At 40.5% G+C, this 6582-nt stretch overlaps 1 protein-coding gene across 1 annotated transcript in view; it reads right to left on the bottom strand.

Annotated features, from left to right (window-relative positions):
* LOC102876503 (histamine N-methyltransferase-like) overlaps positions 1 to 4344 on the bottom strand; it is a 60556-nt gene extending 56212 nt beyond the window's left edge. The window contains exon 1 of the mRNA XM_006894446.1: positions 4202 to 4344. Within this exon, the coding sequence (XP_006894508.1) occupies positions 4202 to 4338 (137 nt within the window). The 5' untranslated portion in view covers positions 4339 to 4344. The remainder of the gene's footprint in view (positions 1 to 4201) is intronic.
* Between the last annotated feature and the right edge of the window lie 2238 nt (positions 4345 to 6582).

The raw sequence follows: 6582 nt of genomic DNA, 5'->3' as shown, positions 1-6582 counted from the left end.
CTGACAGCTTGTATCTTAAGCTTTCTTGGCTTCTGTGATTCCAAACACGTCAACTGCTGACATTTTTTTTTTTCTTTTGACCAGTGTCTCTTAAGTTTAGTTGTACTGTCTCCAAGGGAAGGTGACGTGTCCTGTAGAACTCCTGTGTAGATTATGTTTTCCTTTCTGGAGCACGTTCTCCCGCCGGTTTTTCCTGGGTACCTGAAAGATGCCTCTTTGCTGTTATCCGAGGTGACCTTCCCCGGCGCGCAGCTTCTTGTCTTCTCTCTCCAGCCGGTTTTTCCTGGGTTTTACCTGAAAGATGCCTCTTTGCTGAAAGATGCCTCTTTGCTGTTATCCGAGGTGACCTTCCCCAGTACGCAGCTTCCCGTCTTCCCTCTCCGGCTGGTTTTTCCTGGGTTTTACCTGAAAGATGCCTCTTTGCTGTTATCCGAGGTGACCTTCCCCAGTCTGCAATAAAAAAATTATTAAAAAAACAAAACAAAAAAGTGATTCAAACCTATTCTTAAAATTATTTTTAAAATTCAGATGAAGTAAATTTAAGGTCATACTTGAGTTCTTGTAGACTGATTTTCACTTCCTTCATCCTCTTTCTAACATGCACATGAGTCTAACCCATAGTCTGCCCTTGGCCCAGTTTTGACTGAGGATATTGAGCTTGTCCACTGATTTATTTCCATTGATAAAGTCAACTTGATTCCTATGAAGCCCATCAGGTAAGGTTCATGTGTAAAGGTGCCATTTGTGGGTTTTAAAAAAAGTTATTTGCAATAAATAAATCATTGAAAATATAACATTTAATCCCTTATTGCCAGCTTCATTTCTCTCACCACACTCATACAAAATTACAGTTTGCTTGACTCCACAAATCAACACTCTTGGCACAAGCAATTAGGAAATCAAAAGACAAATTGCACTAGGGAAATCTGCTATGCCCTCTCCAGAGTACTGAGAAGCAACAGTGTCGGTGTAGAGACTAAGAAGTGCCTGATCCAAGCCATGGTGTTCACAAATTACTTACTTCTATGCATCCGAGAATTGGACAATGACTAAGGATGACAGAAGAATAATGGATTCTTTTCCATTGTGGAACTAGAGAAGAGGGGTTTTTTTTTCCATTTTAATTTTTTTATTGATTTTAATGATAGTTCACAGAAAACTTGAATTTTCACTCATTCAGTTTTGCATATTTTTAGAGTCTTAAACATACTATGAAAACAAATAGATCTGTCTTGGAGAGGGTGAAACCAAGTTTCTCCTTAGAGGCTAGTATTTTGAAGCTCCATCTCATGTACTTTGACACGTGGCCCAGAGATACCGATCCTTGGAGAAGGACATCATGCCCGGATGGGTCGAGGGACAGTCCAGGAGAGGAAGATCCCAGATCAGATGGATTGATACAGTAACTAGGGTAAAGGGACTAGATGTGTCAGAGTCAGTGAGACTGGTTCAGGACAGGGCAGACTTCAGAGCTGTTGTTCATAGGGTTGCAATGAGTTGTAGACGACTCTATGAAACATAACAATATTCCTTCTTTATTGTTTCCAACTTTGTCTTCTAATCACCAATTGTTAATGCACCTTGATTGCATGTTTGGTCAATTTTGGACTGCAAAATTTGGTAAAAATATTCATTTTTTTCCCTCTTTGACTGTCAATGCAGGAGCATATATTTGAATAATAGTTGTATAACAGGTATTCCTTGTATGCATATAGATAATATCATATTTCAAGATAGAACTTGAAATTTATTTTTTCAACACCATTCTACTGTTTTTCATTCCCAACATAGTATATCATGTGATTATCTGATTCAAAGTGGCCAAAGCTATCTCAAAGTCTATCTCATCTCACTAATGCTTACAATGTTGATGTTCATGCTTTCCATTTCCTTTTTTACGATTTCTAGTTTTCTAACATTCCAACTCTGTGCATCCAAGTTCCAATTATTAAAAGATGTTTGTCATTACTTTTTTAGTCCATGGGAGATTCTTCATCAGCATTACAATTAATTATTAATGATATTGTTGGTTATTGTCCAATCATCCAACTCATGGTTACCTCATGTATTACAGGATAGAATTGTTTCATTGGATTTTTTAGGAACCACATACTTCTAGAAACTCTATGAACTTGGAGAAATGACAATATAGAAAGGATTCTCTGGTAGCCTACTGGCAAGAAGCTGCAGTACAATCCCAGAGGCATGCAGTTTGAATCCACCACATGCTCTGCTGGAGAAAGATGGCAATTGCCTCCTATACCAGTCGAATCCTATTTGATGGTACACAAACACAAAATAATAAAATAAAATTTATTTTTTTTTTTTAAGAAAGGCTTCAGGTCTTTTCTTCATAGGGTCGCTATGAGTCGTGCTCAACTCGATGGCAATCAACAACAACAATCTTTACTGAAAGGAATTCTAAGCACATATGCACATAGGGCATATGTGTTGCCCTGCTAATCAAAAGGGAACTCTGATGGCCTAGTTAGTGGTAAGAAACTGCAATCACAAGGGCATGTGTTTCAAATCCACCAGCTACTCTGCAAGAAGATTACCAATCTCCTTCCATGTAATCAACTGCCTCTGAAATCCCATTTACCAGCTAATATTCAGGACACAGATGGACAATATCCTGAGATAAAGATTTAGAGCCTTGGAAACCAAGAAAGGGTCACTGTGGGCCAGAACCTATTTGATGGCAGTGGATGGGTGCAGAGAGCAAGGCCTTTTCTTCCACAGAACCACTTGGTGGGTTCCAATCACCAAATTTTAGGTTAACAACCCATTGAAAAGGTTTATGCTACCAAATATAAGTAAGAAGCCCTGGTGGCTTAATAAGTAACATATCAGACTGCTAACCATGAGATCACTGGTTCCAATCTACTAGGTGTTCTGAGCGAGAAAGATGGGCCATTTCTTCCTTTAAAGGATGTAGTTGTGTTGTTATTGCTGATGATAGTCAGAACTGACCCATAGCTGACCTTTTGGCAGGGTTTTAGGGCCAGTTAATCCCATGGGAGGACACTGCCCATCCTTCTCCCATAGAACTGCTTGCTTTCAGGATTGCAGCATAGCTTTCCACTAGGTCACCAGGGCTCCCTTTTAAAGACATTCAGCTTTGGAAACCCAATGGAGGATTACTGTGAGTGGGAATCCAAGCAACAGTGAGAGCTGATACAAAAAAAAAAAAAAAAAAAAAAAAAAAAAAAAAAAAAACACCACCCAACAACAAAAAACAAAAACCACAAAATCCTACAAAGTTAGCATTTAAAAACTGAACCATGAACAACAGAAAAAGGAAACAAAGCCAGAGTTCTGCATACATACTGGCAAGGCAAGTGAGCTGCCCTGATAAAAGAAATTCAGGCCCACAGTGTCAAAATGCAGAAGGCAAAAATATCAGCTTTCTTTGCTGGTGCCAATTGGACCTGCAGTCAATCATTTCTTCCCAGCTTTCCATCATTATTTCCTGAAACAGAATAAATTACACCAATCCACCCCCAGATAGGCGATTTGATTATCTTTAGCATGTGGAATCTGTTACTCTCATAATGCTTATCAGCTCTGGCACAAATTGAACACATTAATCACACAAAAAAGAAGTCTGTGAGAGAGACAGCAACTAGTGAGTTTCACTGATAATGGGAAAATGCTCCTTTTTCAGGACCACGTTGTTAATATTAAGTTGAAAGGGATAGACGATTTTTTTTGAGAGTGAAAACCATAATAATGGATAAGGAACGTGAATTTAAATGGATATAATGAGAACGGAGGGGTGCTGATTCAATCCACCGGGCAAACAGTATTTGGCAAGCATTTATATTTGATTCTAATGAAAAGAAAGCTAGGTTCCATTTGGGAATGATTTGAAATGTAAAAATTTGGAGAAGGGCTGAGTAATCTGGATCACAAGATCGGTATCTTATCTTTACCCAAAGGAACACAGATTTGGTGCCTTTAAACAGTTAATGCCTATCTCCATGCAGCTGGAAATAGCACACAAATCAGAGCCCCTGTTTAAAGGCAGCATCTAAGCAGAGCACAGCACGAGATGGGAGCCAGCCCGGAGTGAGGGGCCAGCCCAGCTGCCATCAGTCACTGGCTTTTCCCTGGCGCCCATAGGCTCCACCCATCTATCACTTGCACAGAAAGGAGTCCAAGACCTGTCTTTTTGGCAAGAATGCCCCTTTTTTGTTACCTTGCTATAATGCCTGGCAGCTTCTCCTCCATAAATGCCTGCATGCACTGATGTTCCGTGGAATTGTTGAGAAAACTCCGAAAGCATTCCACGTATCTGCTGTGGTCAGAAAACAGGCTCCTCATGGAAGATGCCATATTTGGTTTTCTGAGGAAGGCAGGGAGGAAAGGGAGGTTTAACTTCCCCTTCTTCCCTTCCCAGTTCCCTTGTTCTCTCCCCACCCCCAGCACTCTCTAGCCAAAAAAAAAAAAAAAAAAAGTAAGCAATCCCTGTTTGGAATTTCACCAAAGCCTTGTGAACGGAACTAGTAAGTCACTGTTTGCACAGAACTTCGCACTGGCTAAATACTTTAACCCAAAGTTGTTTTATACCCAGTAGCAGTGTTTAAAGCAAGGCAGCAAATACTCAGTTAAAACTCTTCAGTTTAGAAAATCATTAAAACAAAGGCTGCATTCAAATCACTTCCTGTTTTGTCAGCCTCTGTCAAGTGACTGCTTTCGGGGTCAAAGGAGATCTGTTCAGGAATAAACAACACACATGGCAAAACTACACACTCCATTCAGGAAGCAACAGCTGCTGCAGTATTTGATCAAAACGTCTCATCTGCCTCTGTGTTTTCTATAGGAAAGCGTTAGTCTTTACAATCTTCCATACTTGAACTTGAACCTTATTGGCTGCTCCTCCCCATGCTGATTGAGAGCAGCAAAAAAAGACTAGTTGCCTTGGTGAATTCCAACTCAAAGCACTTCATGAGTACGAGAGAAGATCTGTACTCCAAAAAGTTTTCAATGGCTGATTTTTCCCAAATTGCCTCTAACTGGGTTAAAACTTTCCACCTTTTGGTTACCAGCCAAACACCTGGAACTGTTGGTTTGTTATAATTGAAAAGTAGTTTTACAATAAGTAATCAAGAAGGAAACTAATAAGAATTCAGTACCTATTGCCATCAACTATACCATCCAACGGCCCTCAGGCCTGTTTTTAATTGTTTTTGGTCAAACATTCTTTTAGGTCTTATAGCCCTGGTCTGTCCACTTGCTGTACCTAGGTAACTTGTGGTTGCTGTGATGCTGAACACTGTGACACTGATGTGTCAAATACAACAATGGTTACCCATGGTGGACAGTGTTTGGTGGAGCTCTCCAATTAAAACAATCTTGGAAGCAGGAGTGGCATCCACTTCTGAAAAAGCTTGCCTCCTAAAACCCTATGAACCTGGAGAAAGGATGAAAGTTACACAAGCGTTCAGGTCTTTCGTTCATAGTGTTGTTACTGAATGCAAGGGGTTCTTTCCATAGTCAGTCACCAGTAAGACAACCGGACTGTAATATCCATACATGCACTTTATCACACAGATCAGGGAGACAGGGAGTCACCTCTAAGACTGCCTCCCCATCTGGGAGTGGTCATGGCCTTATATACTAGGGCGAACCTCCAGCTCATTTAACAATGCACTTTTGTTAGTAAAAAAAAAGGTAATTTCTACATCTGAAAAGGACAGTTTCCATCTATGTATCAGTAATTCAGGAAGGCCCCATTTCTCATCCTGATAAACAGGTAGATTAAACAGGGGAGCTCTGGAGGCCTAGTGGCAAGGAGCTGCAACTACAATCCCAGAGGCGCACGGTTCGAATCCACCAGATGCTCTGCCGGGGAAGGAGGGACAATCTACTACTGTACCAGTCAGATCTGATTTGATGGTACACTCACAAAAAATAATAAAGTTAAAAAAAAAAGATACAGTTTACATATGACTGGAAGAACCAGCTTCACCAGCATCTAGATCTAGGATAGATGTATTTCCTCTCTGGTAAGCAGACAGATTAAACTACTCTACATGACTAAAGACAGGAAACAGAATTGCGGGGGTGGGGGTGGGGGACACTATGCAACTAGTTTTGCAGGCTAAAGAAAAATAACTATAGTTTTATAACTGATACCTATATAGAGAATTCTGAACTTATTAATACTACCCTATTAGTGTTGCTATGAGTTAGATGGATCTTAGCTGAAAGCAGAGAATACCAGAGGAATGTCTATCTGTGTTTGATTGACTATGCAAAGGCATTTGACTGTGTGGATCATAACAAACTGTGGCTGACTCTAAGAAGAATGGGAATACCAGAACACTTGGTCGTTCTAATGCGAAACCTATACTTGGACCAGGAGGCAATCGTCAGAACAGAGCAAGGGAACACTGCATGGTTTAAAATTGGGAAGGCGTATGCCAGGGATGCATCCTATCTCCATACCTTTTCAACCTATATGCAGAACAGATTATTCGGGAGGCTGGGCTCTATGAGCAGAAATGTGGGGTCAAGATTGGTGGACGATTTCTCAACAATCTGCGTTATGCAGGTGACACAACCCTGCTTGCTGAA

Source organism: Elephantulus edwardii, unplaced genomic scaffold (genome assembly GCF_000299155.1).
Source record: "Elephantulus edwardii isolate Elephantulus edwardi_28Jun2011 unplaced genomic scaffold, EleEdw1.0 scaffold00143, whole genome shotgun sequence".
NCBI classification, from domain to species: Eukaryota; Metazoa; Chordata; class Mammalia; order Macroscelidea; family Macroscelididae; genus Elephantulus; species Elephantulus edwardii.
The sequence above is the reverse complement of the archived record's forward strand: the minus strand, read 5'-3'. Positions and strand labels throughout refer to the sequence as shown.